Source organism: Eleutherodactylus coqui, chromosome 7 (genome assembly GCF_035609145.1).
Source record: "Eleutherodactylus coqui strain aEleCoq1 chromosome 7, aEleCoq1.hap1, whole genome shotgun sequence".
Taxonomy (NCBI): domain Eukaryota; kingdom Metazoa; phylum Chordata; class Amphibia; order Anura; family Eleutherodactylidae; genus Eleutherodactylus; species Eleutherodactylus coqui.
Genome location: NC_089843.1, coordinates 43119608 through 43142572, shown reverse-complemented (window position 1 = coordinate 43142572; position 22965 = coordinate 43119608). Strand labels below are relative to the sequence as shown.

General features: G+C 51.3%; 1 protein-coding gene across 1 annotated transcript in view; it reads left to right on the top strand.

The window, feature by feature from the left end:
• The first annotated feature begins 339 nt into the window (after window positions 1–339).
• SUCLG1 (succinate-CoA ligase GDP/ADP-forming subunit alpha) overlaps window positions 340–22965 on the top strand; it is a 53038-nt gene continuing 30412 nt past the window's right edge. Inside the window, exons 1-5 of the mRNA XM_066572942.1 lie at window positions 340–497; window positions 11312–11415; window positions 14737–14853; window positions 19819–20031; window positions 20369–20426. Of these exons, the coding sequence (XP_066429039.1) occupies window positions 464–497; window positions 11312–11415; window positions 14737–14853; window positions 19819–20031; window positions 20369–20426 (526 nt within the window). The 5' untranslated portion in view covers window positions 340–463. The remainder of the gene's footprint in view (window positions 498–11311; window positions 11416–14736; window positions 14854–19818; window positions 20032–20368; window positions 20427–22965) is intronic.

Genomic DNA, 22965 nt, shown 5'->3' with positions numbered 1-22965 from the left:
TTGGCTGTTTGGGTTACCTTCCAGCAACGTGATTGGTTGTTTTCACAATTCCAGCAACCTGATTGGTCGTTGTTGCAGAAGTGCGGAGGAAGATGTTAATATGCTACCTCACATGAAATGACACTATTAATCAGGCAGTATATTGAACACCTCTTGGGTCCTGACCAGTTTAGGACTCTACGTAGTAAATGTACACAGGCAGTGATAAGGACAGCCCCGAGGACCTCACCGATAGGACCCTCATTTTCCTTGCAATCAGGCAGTATTTGGGCACCTCTCCTTCTACCGGCGAGTTATTATATGCGATGAGGACGGGCAGCCCGTACGGGTAATCCGCTGGGACCCCGCGAACTTGTCCGGCAGTAATCAGGACAGCCCGCTTCCGGCGCGCTAGGCCCCGCCTCTTCCTGCCTGCCTGCATTGCAACCCGGGCCCCGGCTGTCATTGGTGAAGGACCCGCACCATGTTGCAGGGAAGGCTCCTCGCCCGCTGGCTAGGTAGGGTCTCCGGGTGCGCGTTGTTAACCCCTTGTCCCCCGGGCTGCAGCGGGGATCCTCAGCTGTCGGGGGGGAGGGTCTTGTATCTGGGGTCTCCATGAGTCATGTCTGTACGGCGGTAGGAGAACTCTCCTGTTGTCATGGTAACTGCCAGCCCTGCATACTTCTAGTTGTTCTCTGACTGCCCCGTAACGCTTGTGTGATGCATTCTGTGTCAGTCTATACTGCTGCTTTCATTCTACTCCCATTGGCCTTTGATGCCTATATTGCGCAGTTTCTCCAAGGTCGCCGCTGGCTGACGCCTTCTTCTTGTCCGTCGGGGCGGCAGTTGCTCATTAGTCTATTTTCCAGTTGCTCCATAGTAAGCGCTGCACAGCGGATGTCAGTCCATTCATTTCTATTGGGGAGTTAAAGTTGCAGGACGGTGCAAAGGTTTAGTTCCGGTGAAGTATCTGTAGGCCGCTGAGCGCTCATTGAGCACAAACATTGGCGCAGTCAGCAGCAGTGTGCCGCCCAGATGGCGAGTGAAGTGTACTGTACTATGCCCACTGGGTAACGGGTAGTGTCACACGGCCCACGTCTGCATTGTACTTATAGGTCATCCCATGGAAGTAACCGTCCGACCGCTGGGCCCCCCGCTGATCACGTGAACGGGGGTCCCGGATAAATAGAGTACGTGTCATACATGCGCACTGTTATGCCAATCACCTTGTCCTCCGTCTCCAGCAGTACCATAGAAGTAAATGGCGCTGCAGTACCCATGTGTGACCACCGCTCCAACAGGGGGCACTCAGGACCCCCAGTCCCATGACTGTGGGGGGTGCCAGTCGCTGCACCCCCAGACATTTATGGGGAGGTGAAGAGTTGTAGGTTTTTCCTAAAACCCCCATTTGCAGTGAAATAACCCACATATAGTCGCCTCTACCCGCTGCGTCCTGCGCTGCCGGTCTCCCTTCTGATGTCACCGTTACAGGCTGCCCCCTCTGCGTCCTGCGCTGCCGGGTCTCCCTTCTGATGTCACGGTTACAGGCTGCCCCCACTGCGTCCTGCGCTGCCGGTCTGCCTTCTGATGTCACGGTTACAGGCTGGCCCCGCTGCGTCCTGCGCTGCCGGGTCTGCCTTCTGACGTCACGGTTACAGGCTGCCCCCTCTGCGTCCTGCGCTGCCGGTCTGCCTTCTGATGTCACGGTTACAGGCTGCCCCCACTGCGTCCTGCGCTGCCGGTCTGCCTTCTGATGTCACTTTTACAGGCTGCCCCCGCTGCATCCTGTGCTGCCGGCTCTGCCTTCTGATGTCAGTTACAGGCTGCCCCCGCTGTGTCCTGCGCTGCCGGGTCTGCCTTCTGATGTCACGGTTACAGGCTGCCCCCTCTGCGTCCTGCGCGGCCGGGTCTCCATTCTGATGTCACGGTTGCAGTCTGCCCCCTCTGCGTCCTGCGCTGCCGAGTCTCCCTTCTGATGTCACGGTTACAGGCTGCCCCCTCTGCGTCCTGCGCTGCCGGGTCTCCCTGCTGATGTCACGGTTACAGTCTGCCCCCTCTGCGTCCTGCGCTGCCGGTCTCCCTTCTGATGTCACGGTTACAGGCTGCCCCCTATGCGTTCTGCGCTGCCGGGTCTGCCTTCTGATGTCACGGTTACAGTCTGCCCCCTCTGCGTCCTGCGCTGCCGGGTCTGCCTTCTGATGTCACGGTTACAGGCTAGCCCCTCTGCGTTCTGCGCTGCCGGGTCTGCCTTCTGATGTCACGGTTACAGGCTGGCCCCTCTGCGTCCTGCGCTGCCGGGTCTGCCTTCTGATGTCACGGTTACAGGCTGGCCCCTCTGCGTCCTGCGCTGCCGGGTCTGCCTTCTGATGTCACGGTTACAGGCTGCCCCCTCTGCGTCCTGCGCTGCCGGGTCTCCCTTCTGACGTCACGGTTACAGTCTGCCTCCTCTGCGTCTTGCGCTGCCGGGTCTTCCTTCGGATGTCACGGTTACAGGCTGCCCCCGCTGCGTCCTGCACTGCGGGGTCTCCCTTCTGATGTCCCGGTTACAGGCTGCCCCCGCCGCGTCCTGCGCTGCCGGGTCTCCCTTCTGATGTCACAGTCACAGGCTGCCCCCGCTGCGCCTGCGCTGCCGGGTCTCCCTTCTGATGTCACGGTTACAGGCTGGCCCCTCTGCGTCCTGCGCTGCCGGGTCTCCCTTCTGATGTCACGGTTACAGGCTGCCCCCTCTGCGTCCTGCGCTGCCGGGTCTGCCTTCTGATGTCACGGTTACAGGCTGCCCCCTATGCGTTCTGCGCTGCTGGGTCTGCCTTCTGATGTCACGGTTACAGGCTGGCCCCTCTGCGTCCTGCGCTGCCGGGTCTGCCTTCTGATGTCACGGTTACAGGCTGGCCCCTCTGCGTCCTGCGCTGCCGGGTCTGCCTTCTGATGTCACGGTTACAGTCTGCCCCCTCTGCGTCCTGCGCTGCCAAGTCTGCCTTCTGATGTCACGGTTACAGGCTGGCCCCTCTGCGTTCTGCGCTGCCGGGTCTGCCTTCTGATGTCACGGTTACAGGCTGGCCCCTCTGCGTCCTGCGCTGCCGGGTCTGCCTTCTGATGTCACGGTTACAGTCTGCCCCCTCTGCGACCTGCGCTGCCGGGTCTGCCTTCTGATGTCACAGTCACAGGCTGCCCCCGCTGCGTCCTGCGCTGCCGGGTCTCCCTTCTGATGTCACGGTTACCGTCTGCCCCCTCTGCGTCCTGCGCTGCCGGGTCTCCCTGCTGATGTCACGGTTACCGTCTGCCCCCTCTGCGTCCTGCGCTGCCGGGTCTCCCTGCTGATGTCACGGTTACCGTCTGCCCCTGCTGCGTCCTGCGCTGCCGGGTCTGCCTTCTGATGTCACGGTTACAGGCTGCCCCCTCTGCGTCCTGCGCTGCCGGGTCTCCCTGCTGATGTCACGGTTACAGGCTGCCCCCTCTGCGTCCTGCGCTGCCGGGTCCCCCTGCTGATGTCACGGTTACAGGCTGCCCCCTCTGCGTCCTGCGCTGCCGGGTCTCCCTTCTGATGTCACGGTTACAGGCTGCCCCCGCTGCGTCCTGCGCTGCCGGGTCTCCCTGCTGAAGTCACGGTTACAGGCTGCCCCCGCTGCTTCCTGCGCTACCGGGTCTGTCTTCTGATGTCACGGTTACAGGCTGCCCCCGCTGCATCCTGCGCTGCCGGGTCTCCCTTCTGATGTCACGGTTACAGGCTGCCCCCGCTGCGTCCTGCGCTGCCGGGTCTGCCTTCTGATGTCACGGTTACAGGTTGCCCCCGCTGTGTCCTGCGCTGCCGGGTCTGCCTTCTGATGTCACGGTTACAGGTTGCCCCCGCTGTGTCCTGCGCTGCCGGGTCTCCCTGCTGATGTCACGGTTACAGGCTGCCCCCGCTGCGTCCTGCGCTGCCGGGTCTGTCTTCTGATGTCACGGTTACAGGCTGCCCCCGCTGCGTCCTGCGCTGCCGGGTCTCCCTGCTGATGTCACGGTTACAGGCTGCCCCCGCTGCGTCCTGCTCTGCCGGGTCTCCCTTCTGATGTCACGGTTACAGGCTGCCCCCGCTGCGTCCTGCGCTGCCGGGTCTGCCTTCTGATGTCACGGTTACAGGTTGCCCCCGCTGTGTCCTGCGCTGCCGGGTCTGCCTTCTGATGTCACGGTTACAGGTTGCCCCCGCTGTGTCCTGCGCTGCCGGGTCTCCCTGCTGATGTCACGGTTACAGGCTGCCCCCGCTGCGTCCTGCGCTGCCGGGTCTGTCTTCTGATGTCACGGTTACAGGCTGCCCCCACTGCGTCCTGCGCTGCCGGGTCTCCCTGCTGATGTCACGGTTACAGGCTGCCCCCTCTGCTGTGGCCAACGCTGTCTTGCATCCTAATTCTGGCCGTGTAAAAGGTCCCTAAGCGGGGTGGGACGGCAGCCTGTAACAGCCTGCAGACAGAGCAGCGGGGAGCGTCCTCTGGCCTATTTGCTGCAGGGGAACGAGGAGTCCTACTAGCCGGACGGCCCCTCCAAGGAGTCCTTGTGGAGCAGCTGCTTGTAAGACGGCTCTGATGCACTCTGGGATCCAATTCCTCCCAGTTCTTGAAGGGTTATTTTCATAGCCAGGATGGGACACCGCTGTTGTAGTCACTGACCGCTAACTAGGAGTACAGCACTAATTCCGTAGCTCTGACTGAAGTGATTGGGGGCCGCAGCGTGGGGTGCGCTACGCTGTTTCTGGGGGGCCGTTCCCTTCCACAAGAGCAATGATGAAGCACTTGGCTGTTACTGACGGCTGGCTGGAAACGGGGGGCCGGATTATCCTGTCTGACAAGCTGAGATGGAGATGCCCCTTTAAAGGGGTTGTCTACCCTTTATCTCACCGATAACCTATCCGCTGGATCTTCCACCACTTGGGACCCCCATCCATCAGCTGATGGTCCAGCCCGCTGCGCAGTGCAGCAGTCCGGCTGTTGTCATCAACGTAGTACGCACCGGCTTCACTCCCACTAAGATCATAGGAGAGGTGTGCTGCTGCGGCACCTCCTGCTCCTCTCCTGGGCAGGACTGGATGCAGCAGCGCCTCCTATGATCTCAGTGGAAGTGAAGCCTGCGGTGACCGCTGATAACAGCCGGCCTGCTGCACTGCGCAGCGGCCGGACCATCAGCTGATGTGAGATCAAAAGGATAGGTCATCAATGAAAAGATAAGGGCAGACGACCGCTGTAGGATTTCTGCTTGCTGTCACAGAATGGAAACGCGCCTCAGGCCTTGTTCACACAGTGCTTTAAGCGTCGGGCCCTGGCTGGGTATCTCCACATGGATCTGATTCTTTAGTATGCGGTAGACCGCTCAGCTGTAGAGCATTACTGCGGATTTAGCCCCAGTTAATGGGACAAATCCAAGTCTGGCCGCCCGATGCGGAAATTGTCAACAATCTCCTCCCCCCACACACAGAGACACAGTGTATTTCCAAATCTGCGCTGAACGATGATGCAGGTTTGTGTAGCGGTCAGTAAAACATTAGATGTTCTCTGGAGGGGCTCACAGACAGGTCACTTGAAACCATAAAACAAGGGTGCTTACCTCCTCGGTCCCGGAAGTCAGGTGACTCCCAGCTGCCAATCAGAAGTCGCACCATCACCAGTCTGAACTCCCAGGATATGAACGCTGATACCAGGAGAATTAGTAGTGACTCTGTGGCCTCTGATTGGCAGCTGGCGGTCACCTGACTTCCTTTGGGTGGTAATCGCCCTGTGTGAAGCTACGTTTAGTCCTTGTTAATGGGACCGCTTGCCTGCGGTGTTCCCTGTGTAGACTCATGTCACTTTTGGTCTTTGCACAGATTTGAAAGCGAACCTAAACTTTGAGTAAACTTAGCAGAAATGAATAGTCCGGTATATCCCCTCCAGGGCCGTGGCGTCGGGCGGAGGTGTGGTTTACCACATGTGACCACCACAAGTGTGTGCTGTAAGGCCATCAGGGGGTGTTACCTCGTTAGTCATTTCATGCCCCTTCCTACACCTTCACTAGAAAATGTGGAGTGTACGAGCTGCTCCAGAGATGGCTGCTAGATGAAGACGTCTTCGAGGCCGACTACAATCCTTGTAATACTTTTCAAGTTGTGTCGCTTTTCTAAGGGTTAGAGGCGGAATGTTCTGGTTTCATCCGGATTTTATTGGTGGCATTGAGAGTTTGTCGTTCTCGAGTTTGTGTGCCAAGAGTCTCTGGTTTATTAGCAATCCTCTGTATGCGGGTCCTGCCGACCTACCCTGCGGGAGGACGGCCCAGTCCTCTGTGTGCGGGTCCTGCCGACCTACCCTGCGGGAGGACGGCCCAGTCCTCTGTGTGCGGGTCCTGCCGACCTACCCTGCGGGAGGACGGCCCAGTCCTCTGTGTGCGGGTCCTGCCGACCTACCCTGCGGGAGGACGGCCCAGTCCTCTGTGTGCGGGTCCTGCCGACCTACCCTGCGGGAGGACGGCCCAGTCCTCTGTGTGCGGGTCCTGCCGACCTACCCTGCGGGAGGACGGCCCAGTCCTCTGTGTGCGGGTCCTGCCGACCTACCCTGCGGGAGGACGGCCCAGTCCTCTGTGTGCGGGTCCTGCCGACCTACCCTGCGGGAGGACGGCCCAGTCCTCTGTGTGCGGGTCCTGCCGACCTACCCTGCGGGAGGACGGCCCAGTCCTCTGTGTGCGGGTCCTGCCGACCTACCCTGCGGGAGGACGGCCCAGTCCTCTGTGTGCGGGTCCTGCCGACCTACCCTGCGGGAGGACGGCCCAGTCCTCTGTGTGCGGGTCCTGCCGACCTACCCTGCGGGAGGACGGCCCAGTCCTCTGTGTGCGGGTCCTGCCGACCTACCCTGCGGGAGGACGGCCCAGTCCTCTGTGTGCGGGTCCTGCCGACCTACCCTGCGGGAGGACGGCCCAGTCCTCTGTGTGCGGGTCCTGCCGACCTACCCTGCGGGAGGACGGCCCAGTCCTCTGTGTGCGGGTCCTGCCGACCTACCCTGCGGGAGGACGGCCCAGTCCTCTGTGTGCGGGTCCTGCCGACCTACCCTGCGGGAGGACGGCCCAGTCCTCTGTGTGCGGGTCCTGCCGACCTACCCTGCGGGAGGACGGCCCAGTCCTCTGTGTGCGGGTCCTGCCGACCTACCCTGCGGGAGGACGGCCCAGTCCTCTGTGTGCGGGTCCTGCCGACCTACCCTGCGGGAGGACGGCCCAGTCCTCTGTGTGCGGGTCCTGCCGACCTACCCTGCGGGAGGACGGCCCAGTCCTCTGTGTGCGGGTCCTGCCGACCTACCCTGCGGGAGGACGGCCCAGTCCTCTGTGTGCGGGTCCTGCCGACCTACCCTGCGGGAGGACGGCCCAGTCCTCTGTGTGCGGGTCCTGCCGACCTACCCTGCGGGAGGACGGCCCAGTCCTCTGTGTGCGGGTCCTGCCGACCTACCCTGCGGGAGGACGGCCCAGTCCTCTGTGTGCGGGTCCTGCCGACCTACCCTGCGGGAGGACGGCCCAGTCCTCTGTGTGCGGGTCCTGCCGACCTACCCTGCGGGAGGACGGCCCAGTCCTCTGTGTGCGGGTCCTGCCGACCTACCCTGCGGGAGGACGGCCCAGTCCTCTGTGTGCGGGTCCTGCCGACCTACCCTGGGGGAGGACGGCCCAGTCCTCTGTGTGCGGGTCCTGCCGACCTACCCTGGGGGATGACTGCCTATAGAAATCAATGGACTATTGGCATTGCATGTTGCAATGGCAACGTACAATGACTTTCCGCTCGTGTCAGAGAGGCCTTGGCTTATACACTGGCAAAACTGCTCTGACTCCTCCAGTTTAGTATGTTCCGTTGGTGTCCAGCCGGCCGGTTATGTCTCAGATTCTCCATTGGATTGAGGTCGTGGCTTAGCCAATCAGAGCCGGAGCTTGATGAACCAATCGCAGCCATTCATTGAATGGCTGCGATTGGCTCATCGAGGGCCTGCTGTGACTGGCTAAGCCACGGTGCTCGTGAACCAATCACAGCCAGCCCTTCCTGAAGGCGGAGATTTTGATCCTCCAGCCCAGGAAGAGCAGGCAGAAGACTTCAAGCAAGTGTCAGGGTGCTTCAGGAGAGAAGATCCACCGAAGATGACGGCTCCTCTTAGGTGATGTAGTAGTATCTTTCTTTTTCTGATGCAGCTAGGTCTTAGTTTAGAGCTTTGCAGTAGGATTTCCTACTATAAAAGCTGCATTTGCACCGTAGAAAACTGTGTTTTCATGCGATGCAACACATAGGAAGGCTCCATAGGGAAACATGGGCTACAGAAAAATCGCAAATCATGGTTGCGTAGAGCATGCCGTGATTTTGTAGTCTTGAGAGGTCGCAGGTTACAAAACCTCACTCGTGTGGAAGAACCCATAGGAAAGCACAGGCTGTACACGCGTGTGATTTGTAGCACTGTCGCATTGCGACATAATCACCCCAGTGGAAGCGGCCTAGCGGTGTTCCCCAGGACATTTACTATTAATGACGTATCCTTTGGATGCCCCCAATCAGCTGATTCCTGGCTCTGCTGTACTATGGACAGCGCCGGAAGCAGATCTCCACATTGCAGTGGCCAGGTTTGGTACTGCAGGCGTAGCTCCTATTGAATTTCAAATTTGAACACAATTGCAATGTCTCTGCATCCATTGCTGACCACACTGACAGTAGGCGCGAGGTGCCCGAGCGGTGGACCTTCACTGATCAGCGGTGGACCTTCACTGATCAGCGGTGGACCTTCACTGATCAGCGGTGGACCTTCACTGATCAGCGGTGGACCTTCACTGATCAGCGGTGGACCTTCACCGGCTGTAAGGCTGGGGAAGCCTGTAAATGTGACGTCAGAGAAAAGGGATGAGGCGGGTAGAAGCCCATTTGTTTTATGGCGGGCAGCTGGGTTTCACGTAAACGATATAACCTTTTAAGACCACGTTCACTCATGAATTTTTTAAATATGGTTTTGTGCTGTTTGTGGACCGCAGGAAAAAAGGCATTAAAAAAAAAAGGGAAAAAAAACAAACTCCTGCAACATCTAAAAGTTGTTGGATAAATAAGAGTAAAAACTTTTTTGAAAGTGCGGAGGAAAAACCGATGATGAACAAAAAAAAGGTGGTGTCCTCCGGGGGTTAAACGGGAGGCGTCCGGCCGCGCCTGTGATCTCCTTCTTCACTCTGGTGAATATATAACTCGTCCCCCTGTGAAGTCGCGGTAAGAATCCAGCAGGTTGTGGAGCAAAGTGCGAGGAGCCGTATAACCGCCATATAACCGCCGCTCTCTGAACTTTGCTCCAATCCTCGGCTCCGGGTTACAGCCGGATTCTTCTGACCCCTCACATATTACAGCAGATCCTATACCTTTAACCCCATAGTTCCCGGCTGGCAGAAGCTTGTAGGGTTCTCATGGTATTCTCCAAGTAGCTCTCGTCTGCCAGGCGTAGTTGGGGCTGGTCTTCTGATGCGGGCCCCCAAAATATGCTGCACAGGTCGGCACCAAAATGCATCTCAAAATTGGTGCGTAATGTAGATTTTGTTGCAGCGATGGCCGGGCGCAGATCTTCCACAGTAGCGGATCCGTCTTGTGTGAACAGACACGTAATGTTGTGTTTGTCCGCATTAAATCCACCGGATGTCAATTATTAGGTCGGGCGATCGCGATATCGCGGCATTATCGTAATTTTGCTCTCGCTATGTCTGAGCGTCGGTACTGCTGTTTCTCGCAAAAACATGGCTGCCGCTTGCAGGACTTCATAATGTTAAAATCGCATCGCATGAAAATCACGAGTTCATGCGATGCGATAAAACGAAGGTCCGTAGGGAAACATGGGCGATTTTAGGAAAAAAAAGAGCAAACCGCAGAAAGGACATGACGCAATTTTTTTTCCCAATGAAACATAGCCTGAGTGAAAACATTGTAAATGTGAAGGAAGTCGATGAAAAGCGTGGGCTTCATAATTCTGCGTTTTCGCGTGTTCTCACATCACGCGATTTTATCGCCTGCATAAAACCGGCCTTAAAGGGAACCCGTCCCCAGATGTAAATCTGCGTAACGCCCCAACACCGCCCCTCTCTCTGCAAGCATCGTGGAGACATAGCGCGGGCTAGGTCTCGCATCCGCTCCGATACCGGCGCATGCACAGTTGGGAGGGAGGGATGTGTCCACCACAGGGACAGATGTACTGCGCATGCGCTGGTCTCGGAGGTCATGGCGCACACAGAACTCAGATCTTGGTTTGTGAGAACCACATGTAGTTATTTTATTGCGTTTTTTTAATTGCGGTTGAGAACCATAGCAAAAAATGCCACGTGGGAACGTAGTCGATGGAGGCCACGCGGGCAGCAGGTGGTCCTATTATATCTGTATTTGTATAGTGATTAACCCCTTCACACAGTCCCATGCTGATTAACATCAGACATCCTTGCGTTAAAAGAGAGGGACACGAGCTGAGCCCACCCCATGCATGGCTGATGCCAGTGCTGAATAACAGCTGCCACCCACCCGCTAACCCTTTAAATGCCGAGGTCGATGCTGCCAGGAAAGGGGCTTCCTCTCTCCTCCTGGGGCCTGGTGGATATTACTTTGGTCACCTAATCTCCTAAACAAATATTGAATTAAAAAAGTATCAAAAAATCTTAGACTCCAATATGTCACCAATAGAAACTACAGGTATTAGTGTATCTTGACTCCACCAGCAATAGCAATAGCTGGTGGAGTCAAGATTAACAAGGGGGTGGCGCCCCCTGTAACTGGACCTTGCAGCCTTGACCCTATCAGGAGCTAGGGGTGTGAGCGGGGCGCTCCTCCTGTCAACCCACTAGCTTCCGATGGTATCACTAACACCGAAACTACAGTGCAGGTTTTTTTTCAAGCAGGGCAACATCTAACTATATAGATTTGTATCCCTGGTATCATACTGACCGTAGAATACATGAAAATTGCATTTTTTTATGCACTGTGAACGCTGTAAAATCAACCCTACCCAGAAATGACATGTTTTTATAGGACATCCCATTTAGAAATGATAGGAATTTGTTCTTTAAAAGCATATTTTATATTGTCTTAAAATAACATTCATCCCGCAAACAACAATAAGCCCCCCCCCCCCCCCCCCCCCCATGTGCGGATGACAAAAAAAACAAAAATGTAAACCTAAATATTTTCTAGTCTTGAAAGGGTTAAACTATGTATATGAATTGGGCCGACTCAGCAAATGCCTGCTGTTATCTATGGGGATTGTGAGGACAGATTGCTGCAGCAAGGTGACACTCGGTGCCATCTAGTGGTCATTATGTAGTATGACATGACTGAACTGTGATTTGTGCTTTGTTCTTGTAGTGCAGCAGCATGGAGTGAGGCATTGCTCCTACACCGCCTCCCGAAACAACCTGTGCATAAATAAGGACACCAAAGTCATTTGCCAGGGGTTCACCGGAAAGCAGGTACGTCCTGATCAAAACTCTGTTTATTTGTGTGTTCACACCTAGCGAAAAAAATCTGCAGCAAATCCGCACCAAAAATTTGCGACACAATCCACACGATTCAGATGTTGATTTTGGTACCGATTTCACCCCTTCAATTGAACGGGTAAAATCTGCAGCGGATCTGCGCAGAAATCCACGAAATGTGCGCCAAATGATGCCGAGTATTTTATTTAATCATTTTTACTGCGTGCAGCAGATCCGCTACATGTGACAATATTTGTGGTTTGTTTGCTGATGAGATGATGCGCAGACATGACGGCTGTGAGGGGTTTCCTGCAATAAGCGCGGCATCAGGGGCTTCTGCAGCGTCCATCTCCTGATCAGATGGCCTACTTGTCGGGGACTGCAGTGGATGCAGGGCTCCTCCTCCCCAGTGCCCCCCCCCCATGACCTCCCCCCCCCATCTTTGGTCATTTGGCTCCTGAACTAAAATTTAGAATCTAAATGAAATATTTAACTGCCAGATGTAAATATCCGTATAATTAGTGTAATAATAGGATTTGCTGTACGGCACCTCCAGCGAGCCGCCCACCCGGTGTACTCCGATCACCCACAGCTCTCCTCCAAGTAATCATGCATATAGGCGTACGTATTTTCATTATTACGCATGTATTTTTTTACACACGTAATATGAACAGAATAAATCCCGTTGAGTTGTACTGATGTGTTCAGACGAGCGCATGTCCTCTATTTGGCCGTAATTTCTACGGATCGCTTAAACTCGTAGCAAATACACAGTTGCATGCATATTCGCTGCAGTTTTACGTATGTCGGCAGGAGACTGTGTTCTGTTTTGTGTTTTGTTTTTTTTTTTCTTTTTTTTAAGACATTAATTGGACCTTGCAATTTTTAATTATTTTTTTTTTTGCACGCATGACAAAACGCAGTGAACACATGTGCAACCCCCTCCCCATGTACACCAAATACGCACACGTACATGCAGTAAGAGTACTGCATATGTTACAGACTGAAATACGCTTCTGCCGATTGTGAATGAGCCCTACTTATAGCCAGATGACCCACTAAGTAGTCCTCATTCTATTTCTGTAACCGGAGGACTGCTTACGGTAGCAGAACTGCTCAGTGTGTTGAGCGGTGGCTTTCAGCACTCACACCGAGGAACAATGGGGGAAGTAGAACACTTACAGCTGCGGACTGAGCAGGTTGCCTACTTTCATCCTGTAAGCTTATCTTATAGAGCTAAAAGCAGGTGAGTGTGTGTTAAAGTACAGGGTCCACGCACGTGGTACTCATCCTTCAGGGCAGCCCACATCACCAGTCACACAGTACAACGGAGGACCTTATTACAAATGGCATGCAGTTTGTGGGGTCGCCATCTGCTGCCTTGAAGCAAACTAGGGGTGCTAGGCTATTGAGATTGCTAAAAGGGCTATAGCCCCCGGTCACTGCTCACACTCAATACCAACCCTTCACTAGATACCACTGTAGCCCGACTGGACTTATGGCAGGTACCATAACCACATGGTAATGATGAGTGTGTATATAGAGCTCCTACCTACATCCCTCTCTATGGGATAGTTCCATGATGGGGAGGAAGATGATGTGCGGATGGGATTGCTGCCCTGTTCTCCCCATCATATAGCTGGTTCAGAAACCTCCACCCCTGTTAGGGTAATAGGAGGGGGTGTCCCGGCCAGCCACATCATGCATTGCAGGCACAAGCCATTGTTTTCAAGCCCCTTGCTAGATGTAGATGTGCATGTAGGGAGATACCATGTTTGCACTACAGAAACAATGTGGCCATGATCCCGTCTAGACAATGTAAACGTAGGGGCCATTTAGACATGATGATCATCGCTCAAAATTGGTTATAACGATCAAAAGTGAGCGATGGTTTTGCTTTTAAAGACGGGCGTTTTAACCTAATGAAAATCGTTGGAAAATGGACGAAACGGCATTTCAGTGGTCAGTTTATCGTTGTGTAGCGTTTGCTTTAAACGCTAATTGAGCGATAGTTTATTTGAAAGGCGCCTGCATTTAGTGAAGGGACAGAGCTGTTTTCTATCGGCTGTGAAGATCGGGGCTGCGCTTATCTGGTCTTTAATAAAAAACGAGCTGAAAGAAACGAGATGTCTTTAATGTAAAGTAAAGAAGCTGCCCACTACAGGCGATTTACACGAAGGAGTCATATATGAAACAAACTAGCTGGGACAAACAATGGGATTTATGTCATTGGAATGTAAGTAATCTCTCGGTCATCCGTGACAAAATACATGGAGTTTTGTGTATTGACCTATTAGTGACCTAAAATCCAGTAACGGAATCTGCACCAGCCTAGATAAAATAATCGGTGAATCCGAGACCTTCGCACGTGCGTTTACAAATGGTCTTGGTTGCTGCTTGCAGGGTACATCACAACGGCCAATGGGGGAGCTCTAGGTGGGCCTGTTAATATCGAAGCTTTGTCCTCCCCACACCCAATCGCTCTGCCCTTAGCCGGCTGACTGTATCCCGCCAAACGATTACACACTCAAATCGCTGAATGAATGTCCTTTAAACCAAACGAAAAGCGGTCTGCTGAACGATGGATTTTAAGCGGACTGAAAGACAATGAATAATGCAGACGGGCGCTCGTTTACACACACAGATTATCACTCAAGAGACGGCTTTGAGCAAATCTTGAGCGATATAGTTGTCTTCCCCGTGGCTCCTTCCTCCTCCCCAGGTAGCAGATCCACATCACGATCTGTCCAAGTCTTCCCAAGGACTATTAATCATGTGCTTTCCCAGAGGAGCGATCGTCGTGGAGCGCGCTGGGCGTCTCTCCCAGCCTCCCGTCACAGTGAACAGGCAGGGGCTGCCTCTTCACACAGAAGTCGCTGACTAGTCGTGTTTCACTGAGCTGAAACGGAGTGATCAGCAGTTAATGAGCGATTCCTCGTTCAGCACCTTAACGGGTCCTGCATTTATACAGGACAACTATGGCTTAAAAATTGCTCATTTTGAGGTGTTTTGTTTTTTTTCTTGTAACCAATACCTGGCCCATGTGTATAGACTGTGGCCATAAATTACTAACTGCTCTGACCTTCATGGCCTCATTTATCAAAGCTTTCTAACAGTAAGACGGTCCTCACTGCCCGGGACAACCAATCGCAGCTCAGCTTCTCAAAACGCTCTGGATAAATAAAAGCTGAGCTCTGATTGGCTGGTAAGGACCGTTTTGAGGCCCAATATGATTGTAGATTCAGGTCTTGATGGACTGTATGGAGTTGTCTCTTCAGGCCCCGTGTGACTTACGTACTTTGTCTTTTACTGCAGGGAACGTTTCATAGCCAACAGGCTTTGGAATACGGAACGCGGTTAGTGGGAGGAGTTTCACCTGGCAAGGGGGGCAGTTCACACCTTGGTCTACCAGTCTTCAACTCTGTGGCAGAGGTAAGTGCCATCATAAAAAGGAATGCCCCAGCATACTAAAACTGCCCATACCCCTTCACCAGGTGTCGGAAGAACGGACAGCGGTTTCGCAAGTGTAAATTGCAATCGCAGTCTGCTCATATGAACGGACATAGCGAATGTTCTATTTCCTGAATTCATGTGGATCGCCCATGCCGGCGACTATCGTGGAGTCTGCACTGCAAATCCGGTCATGTGACTGCCTGTCACTAGGATATGCCATCACTCACTGATCAGTGGGGTCCAGCTGACAACTGATTGAGATCAGCAGGCGGCTGGAGTGTCAGATACTTGACATTAGACTCATTTGTAAGAGGCTGTATACTGCAGGTTCCTTAACTGTGGATAACGGGTGACCAGTGATCAGTAGAAGTAGCGGTGGTCAGACGTCTACCGATCCTGACCTTTGAACTGTGCAAAAGTTTTAGGCAATTGTGAAAAAAATGCTGTAAAATGGGAATGCCTTCAAAAATAGAAGTGCTAATAGTTTTTTTGTCAATCAACAAAGTGGATGAACAAAAGAGAAATCTAAATCAAATCCGTATTTGGTGTGAGCGCTCTTTGCCTTCAAAACGGCATCAATTCTTCCAGGTACACTTGCACGCAGTTTTTGAAGGAACTCTGCAGAGAGGTTGCTCCAAACATCTTGGAGAACTGAACACAGATCTTCTGTATATTTAGTTTGCTCAAATCCTTCTGTCTCTTCATGCAATCCCAGACAGATGATACAGCTATATCAGCACTTCCAGGACTCCTTGTTCTTCTCTACTATGAAGATGGTTGTTAATTAGAGATGAGCGACCGTACTCGGTAAGGACAGATACTTGAGCGAGTATCGTCCTTACCGAGTACCTGCCTGCTCGCCCGCAAAGATTCCTGCTCACCCCCGCAACACAGCACTCACCCCCCGCCGGCACACGAATCTTTGCGGGCGAGCATGCAGGTACTCGGTAAGGACAATACTCGCTCAAGTATCTGTCCTTACCGAGTACGCTCGCTCATCTCTATTGTTAATGACATTGGCTTCATGTTTGGCGTTTTCTGTCCTGCCGCAGAATAAATTTGGAGCCAATCAGATGCCTCCTTAATGGTACTGCATGATGGGTAAGTATCTGCCTGTATTCCTTTCCTCAGCATTGGGGACACCATTAATCCTGCTCAAAACCCCAACTCAATTTGCTGAAATGCAGCTTCAAACTTGCAAGGAACCTCCATAATGCTTCACTGCTGCCTGTAGACACTCATTATTGTACCGTTCTTCACCATGCTGCACTGCTGCCTGCAGACACTCATTATTGTACTGTTCTCCATCATGCTTCACTGCTGCCTGCAGACACTCATTATTGTACTGTCCTCTACCATGCTGCCTGCAGACACTCATTATTGTACTCCTCGCCCCATGCTTCACTGCTGCCTGCAGACACTCATTATTGTACTGCTCTCCGCCATGCTTCACTGCTGCCTGCAGATACTCATTGTTGTACTGCTCTCCACCATGCTTCACTGCTCCCTGCAGACACTCATTATTGTACTGCTCTCCGCCATGCTTCACTGCTGCCTGCAGATACTCATTGTTGTACTGCTCTCCACCATGCTTCACTGCTCCCTGCAGACACTCATTGTACTGCTCTCCACCATGCTTCACTGCTGCCTGCAGACACTCGTTGTACTGCTCTCCACCATGCTTCACTGCTGTTTGCAGACACTCATTGTTTTACTGCTCTCCACCATGCTTCACTGCTGCCTGCAGACACTCATTGTTTTACTGCTCTCCACCATGCTTCACTGCTGCCTGCAGACACTCATTGTTGTACTGCTCTCCACCATGCTTCACTGCTGCCTGCAGACACTCATTGTTGTACTGCTCTCCACCATGCTTCACTGCTGCCTGCAGACACTCATTATTGTACTCCTCCCCCATGCTGCACTGCTGCCTGCAGGCACATTATTGTACCGCTCCTCACCATGCTTCACTGCTGCCTGCAGACACTCATTATTGTACCATACCCTACTATGCTGCACTGCTGCCTGCAGACACTCATTATTGTAATCCTCCCCCATGCTTCACTGCTGCCTGCAGACACTCATTATTGTACCGCTCTCCACCATGCTTCACTGTTGTCTGCAGAAACATTATTGTACCGCTCTCCACCATGCTTCACTGTTGCCTCCAGACACTCATTGTTGTACTGCTCTCCACCATGCTTCACTGCTGCCTGCAGACATTCATTATTGTAATCCTCCCCCCATGCTTCACTGCTTCATGCAGACATTCATTATTGTACCGCTCTCCACCATGCTTCACTGCTGCCTGCAGACATTCATTATTGTACCGCTCTCCACCATGCTTCACTGCTGCCTGCAGACACTCATTGTTGTACCGCTCTCCACCATGCTTCACCGCTGCCTGCAGACACTCATTGTTGTACCGCTCTCCACCATGCTTCACTGCTCCCTGCAGACACTCATTGTTGTACCGCTCTCCACCATGCTTCACTGCTGCCTGCAGACACTCATTGTTGTACTGCTCTCCACCATGCTTCACTGCTGCCTGCAGACACTCGTTGTTGTACTGCTCTTCACCATGCTTCACTGCTGCCTGCAGACACTCATTGTTGTACTGCTCTCCACCATGCTTCACTGCTGCCTGCAGACACTCATTGTTGTACCGTTCTCAAGCCCTGTGGCAAACAAACTGTCTTCTGATAAGCCCAAATATTTCACATTTTGACTCATCAGTCAAGAAAACTTGCTGACCTTTTTCTGGACCCAGTTACTGTGTTTTTGAGCATTTGGCCTTGTTTCTTGGCCGAGTCACTTGACCTAGTTTCTACTTCAAAGGAATGGCTTTTGGCTGTAATTCTTCCATGAAGACGACTTCTGGCCAGGCTTCTACAAACCCTAGATGGGTGTACTGGTCCCACTGGTTTCTGCCAGATCTGAGCTGATGGCACTTGGTTAATGATACACTTGGATATAATCCTACAAATCCTCTGGCTTTGTGAAGGATACCTAAAGGAACTGATGCCTGAGGGCCAAGGTCGGTCGCAGCAAAGATTGATGGAATTTACATTTGTCTTTCATTCATTCACTTTACATTTTGTTGATTGAGAAAAATAAACTATAAACATTTCTTCTATTTCTGAAAGTATTCTTATTTGGGAGCGTTTTTTGCACAGTACTGTATGTAACCTCGTTAGGCAGTAATACCCATTAATAAAGCCTTAGGGCAGCAGGATTAACCCTAAGGATCTGACATGGAATTCCCACCAACTGTGAATCAAACCCGCAGCAAAACCCGGTAGTGATGGCCAATACGCCTTTACTGACCTCACTAATGGGCTTCTAAACCTGCACATACATCTTCTTAAAGGAGCCAGGCTCCTGCTCTAACTACCGGGTGCAGAGAAACCTCAGATCCTGGCAATTTTACCCCTTACATGCCGCAATCAATAACATATGAGAGGTAGATGGGGCTCCATCTGTCACCCATCGGTATCCTGCAGTGTGATTGGAAGGTAACACTAGGCTCTCATGGTCGATGGAAGCCTGACAAAAGCGTCCATGTCTGCCATGTAACTCTGCCTATTAGGCCCTGCCTCCAGCAGAGTCTAATAGGCTGCTGTCATAGGCTTAGTAGAATGCACTACATGAGTAATTTAGTGTACTATCCTAGCGATCAAACTATCACAACTTCAAGTCTCCCCAAGGGACTAAAAAATGGTGTCAAAGTTCAATAAAGCTTTGATTAAAGGTTAAAAAAAATCCAGTTTAAAAGAAATATGCATCCCCCCCCCCTCCCCGCCCCCATTAAAAACCCTGGATAAATAAAATAAAGTTTTTAAAAATCAGCCTAAAATGGGTATTGCCGCATTTGTAACAACCCAGATAATGAAAATAGTTTAGTTTATTTATCGCACATGGTGAACGCCATGAAAATAATAAAAAAAAAAAAACGGCAGAATTGCTATTTTTTTTTCCTTCGTCTCTCAAATTACACAATGAAAAGCAATCCGAAAGTCACATGTACCCCAAAATGATACCAATAAAAACTACATCTCTTCCCGCAAAAAAAAAAAAAAAAAAGCCCCAAGAAAAAACAATGCTATCGATGCGGCAATGCAGATTTATTTTGTTTTTCTTTAAAAATGTGATTTTTGTGAAAAAGTAGTAAACAATAAAAAAAAAATCTCCATCAACTTGGTATTGCAGTAATCGTGCTGATCCAGATAGGAAAGTTTTCTCATGATATTTTTACTGAATCGTGAACGCAGTAAGAACAAAACCCGGAAACGAGGGAGGAATTTCTGTGGGGTTTTTTCATCTCTTTAAAAATGTAATAAGTTGTACAATATGCGTCCCCCACAGCGGTGCCAATAACAGGTCCCCCAAAAAACAAGCCCTCATACGGCTATGTCAACAAGTCACAACTCTTGCAATGCGACGATGACAATCACCTGGTCCTTAAAGCAAAAAATCTGTTCATCACTAAGGGGTAGACTACAGCGCAGCTTTTAGCCGTGCGCAAATTCCAAATTCGTGTGCGGGGCTTAAGTTATGCTTTGTGATGATGGCTCCGTTGAAAGGGGCTGATGTGAGGATTTCTCACAAGGCCATGTGCAAATCTGCCCATAGTATTCCCATTTACTGTCCATATTATGAGCTGGATTGGCTTTGGGTATTTCCAGCGTAGATCCCACCATCTGTACGTCGCCCCAGAGTACAGGAGGGCGCTCACAGTTTTGGGTTGGAGGCTTCCAGAAACTGGATATTTCCTTGTGAAGTTTCTTCTCCTCTTCCATTCACTCTTCATGCAGGTACTATATTTTTTGGTATTGTTAATTGATGAAAGCATCAGTATTTAGCATTTGTTCCAAGCACCCTTTTCTCATACAACGATACTACCTCACGTATGATACTATAATATACTGTTATTTTTTGCGTCAGGCCAAGGCAGCAACGGGCGCCTCCGCCTCTGTTATTTATGTGCCACCACCCTTTGCTGCTGCTGCAATCCATGAAGCTATCGATGCTGAGGTGCCACTGGTAGTATGTATCACTGAAGGAATCCCCCAGCAAGACATGGTACGGATCAAACACCGACTCCTCCGGCAGTCCACCACCAGGCTTATTGGACCCAACTGTCCTGGAGTCATCAATGTGAGTTATTCAAGGGTCTCCATTCTAAAGTCTGTCTCGATAAACTTATATTCACAATAACTGTATACGTCTTAGATGGCAAAGGTCATGTCTGTGTAGAAAGGGTTAACGGAGTAGTCTGTGCCCCTAGTTAATGATGAAGTGCTGGTGCCCCCGGGGGTTGTGGGTGATTTACACTCTGCATTAGATGAATGGTCAGTCGGTCCCTGCAGGGTAGTTGGAGATCCACTACATAGTAATGAACTAATCTCCTGGTTATACCTATATGTTGTCCTCTGGGACCTCGTCTTCTTGTTTGCTTTATATTATAAATCTTGCTTTTTATTTATGTTTCAAGCCTGGAGAATGTAAAATAGGTATCATGCCGGGACATATCCACAAGAAAGGAAGAATCGGTAAGTAAATGAGAAGTTCACTATAACTTTATCATAGCTGTCATTCTCTCATTTACAGGATGTCCTGCATGTAATAACTTGGTATATTGTATGGCCTGCACCAAGTGCTTGTGTTATGTTTATTCATAATTAACCTGATAGGTGAGCAACCCACTTTCATCATGCCCCCTGATTGCCATAGCAACAGATCAGCATCCTTCGACCATGTCAAGTAGTTGCCGATTAGGTGGCAGAAGGGGCCTACTGTTTCGATTCACTTACTGAAGTGCCAAAACTCCTGGGACAGTAGTACATTAATTGATGACGTAGTTGCGTTACCTTAGGTGACCAGTTGGGAGCGCCGCCATCTGTATAAGTTGTGAGTTGTTGTTTTATGAGTGAGGTTGTCCACTGGCCAGCATGCTCATGGCAAGGCGACATAAATGATTGTATTTCTAATCAGGCATGACAGTGGGTGCCAGACGGATGGAGTATTCTTTTTACGAAGTTGTGCAGGTATTTAACGTTCCCCAATCCACGGTGTTGCATGATTCCCGGGAAAACCCTCATAGAAGGCATTACCGCCCACAGTGGGCAGCGTAGTGACCCCCCACATGTGCTTAATGGTTGTAACCGATGGCATCTGGCTGGAATTGTCAGTGCGAACAGACAAGCGACTCCGGGCAGGAATTGCATCCACGCTGCATGCAGGAGCCACACGTATATCCCGCAGGTCAGTGCAGCATTCTTTAGCTTCCAAGGTGTTCCAACCATTAGTGAGCTAACCCCACCGCACAGAGCCAGCACTCAAGCCATTGCCGGTCAACCTCATTTAATACTACTTTAGATTCTTATTGCTTCACTGTTTTATGCTAGGACTATCTGCATTACATAATCATCCCTTCTTTCTCTGAAAGTCTGTTCTGCGGACTACTATCTTTGATCCTTGTCAGTGCTACTGCCACCCATAGCAACCTGTCCCCTCAGTGCGGACACTTGTCTTAAGGAGACCATACATATTCCTCTATGACTAAATATCCCATAGTATCATACTGACCATATCTTATAGCACACACCTTAAGATAGACATCATAGCAAGGCACAGAGGACACAGGATGGCGGGTTCTGAATATTCCTATGCAATTCCGAGAAGGCACTCATCATTGGCGTTGTGCACTAGTACCAGTACAAGCATTGGGATGCTAGGTAAAAGTTACATCTATGGGAGGTGTGAAACCAGACTGTCTGCTATGGAGCTAAGATGGCGCTTGGGCGGTGACCAAAGGTATTGTTACAGCAGATTCTAAAATCGCTGCAGGCCACGACTGGCACTTAAATGGCCACCAGGGTGGTGGTCTGACTAAGTGCACTATCAAGCCAGGGAAGCATCTCGCCATGCCTTATTTCTTTGTGTGCAATGGCAACAAGTCCATCCAGGGGGCTTGTATGGGGCTGAGGCCGGCACAATAGGAGCAAGCGCATCATGTGCTGCTTCTCATCAGAGGGGGCAGCGTTGCCATTTGACTTCCCATCATCCACAAGGAAGAAGCCACCTCCTTCTCCAAGACACAACTATACATGAATCCACCATTTTCATTTCAATGTCCTTTCTTTCTTTTTTTTCTCATCACATTCTTCAAGAAAGGCCCACTTAGCCTACCTGCTGAGTTACATTCTGCAATCAGCATTAACCTTTTTCGAGTTGCTCACATTCTGTTTCTCTTGTATATGTAGTACCATCTGCGGTGCTTTGTAACATTTTTCAACATCGATCCACTTGCTGCCTACCTTATTCATTTTTCATATGATCTATATATGCCACACAGCTATTACTGTATTAATGTATTACTGTAAAATTGCGCTACTCCTAGATCACCTGTCATTCAACAGGGGCGCGTACCTTTGCTTGGAATAACTATTTTATAAAAACCTTTGAGACTACGATCAGGATACCATCAGGGTCTCGTCAAATACTGGAAAACCCAGATAAACTGCAAACAAAGGCAGCACCCAGCCAGTACAATGAAACCCATCAGGGTTCTTTTTTGCTAAGGGAGATGAGCTATAAATTATACAAAGAACCTATATTCGGATTCAACTTACCCGACCAAAGCTCTTAAGACACAGAACAATATGTGGAGCAAAGTTTTATAGTACATATGAATCATATGACTCGCCTCACCACTACAGTTTCTCCGATTGTTCTATCGTCTGATCCTCGAACTTAAAGGGGTGGTCTCGCGAAACCAAGTGGGGTTATACACTTCCGTATGGCCATATTAATGCACTTTGTAATGTACATTGTGCATTAAATATGAGCCATACAGAAGTTATTCCACTTACCTGCTCCGTTGCTAGCGTCCTCGTCTCCATGGTTCCGTCTAAATTCGCTGGCAGCTTGCTTTTTTAGACGCGCTTGTGCAGTCCGTTCTTCTCCTTTCAGCACGAGCCGCTTCAGTGTGCTCCCCGCTACAGCTCTTCTGCGCATGCGCAGACGAGCTGTCACTGCTCGGGAGCGCGCTGGAGCGGCCATTCTGCACCATCCTCTGTTAGAGGAAGG